We start from the raw sequence: 1,236 nt of genomic DNA, 5'->3' as shown, positions 1-1,236 counted from the left end.
AATCGTTCGTTGAGGGTGCATGACTTTGTATTGGTGATTTTAACGCAATTTTGAGTTCAACAGAGAAGCTTAGCTTGTGTGCGTCGGATCCACGGCAAATTTATGATTTTAGGGAAGCTCTAGAGCAATGTCAGTTGGTTGATTTGGGGTATCGTGGGTACCCTTATACTTGGAACAATAGAAGATTTAAGGCTGCCAATATAAAGGAAAGGCTGGACCGTGCAGTGGCCTACGAAGCTTGACGAGCCATCTCTCCGAGGAGTAATGTTACTCACCTACACACCCATGCGTCAGACTACTTACCAATATTGCTAAATATTTTGGATGATAACCAGATGTATGTAAGGGGTCCAAGTGGTTTTAAATTCGAGGAGTCTTGGTTAATGTGGGACGGGTGTGAAGATGTGGTTACCGAAGCTTGGAGTAGTGGCTTTGTAGGTGGGTCGGCCTTGGATGTGATTAGGCAGCAGATAGCGATTTGTGGGAGTGAACTGCATGCGTGGGGGGCGTCCAAAACACATCCTGATAAGGAGGAAATAAAGCTTTTACGGAACCGGCTTGCTGCTCTTGATCATGGCCCATCCACGGTACAAGCCCGAAATCAATTTGTGGAACTTAGTAAAACCTTGGATGATTTACTTCGAAAGCAGGAAATTTATTGGCACCAAAAAGCGCGGATAGCATGGATGAAACATGGCGATAAGAATACCAAGTTTTTTCATGCTAAGGCTTCGCAAAGAAGGAAGAGAAATTTCATTCATGGGATGAAGGATCAACAAGGGCAGTGGTGTGAGGATATTACTTTGAATCTATTTTTGCTTCAGGTGAATGTAATAGAATGGAGGAATGCTTAGCTCAGGTTCCACAAAAGGTCACAGCTGATATGTGTGAGGTGCCGACCAAAGATTTTGAGGCTGAAGAGATTAGAGCTGCATTGTTTCAGATGGGTCCTACGAATGCACCAGGTCTAGATGGTATGAATGCTCTATTTTTTCAAAAATATTGGCATATTGTGGGGATAGTGTTGTGTCTGCTGTAGTTTCTTAATTAAATTCAGGGAATATGGTGAATGAGATAAACTTTACTTATATTGTTTTGATTCCTAAAATTAAGGTGTCTGAGAAGATAACTGATTATAGGTCTATTAGTCTTTGTAATGTGATTTATAAAATTATTGCAAAGGTGTTGGCCAATCACCTTAAGCAAATCCTCCCACATGTTATATCCCCCACATAG

General features: G+C 41.7%; 1 protein-coding gene across 1 annotated transcript; it reads left to right on the top strand.

Annotated features, from left to right (window-relative positions):
* Window positions 1–335: 335 nt before the first annotated feature.
* On the top strand, window positions 336–1,236 carry LOC142629211 (uncharacterized). Its single transcript, XM_075803177.1, has 3 exons — window positions 336–712; window positions 838–974; window positions 1,058–1,236. The coding sequence occupies exons 1-3, from the start codon at window positions 336–338 to the stop codon at window positions 1,234–1,236; spliced, it is 693 nt and encodes a 230-aa protein (XP_075659292.1).

This window comes from Castanea sativa, chromosome 3 (assembly GCF_040712315.1).
Source record: "Castanea sativa cultivar Marrone di Chiusa Pesio chromosome 3, ASM4071231v1".
NCBI classification, from domain to species: domain Eukaryota; kingdom Viridiplantae; phylum Streptophyta; class Magnoliopsida; order Fagales; family Fagaceae; genus Castanea; species Castanea sativa.
Note: the sequence above shows the minus strand (reverse complement) of the source record. Positions and strands in the feature narration are given on the sequence as shown.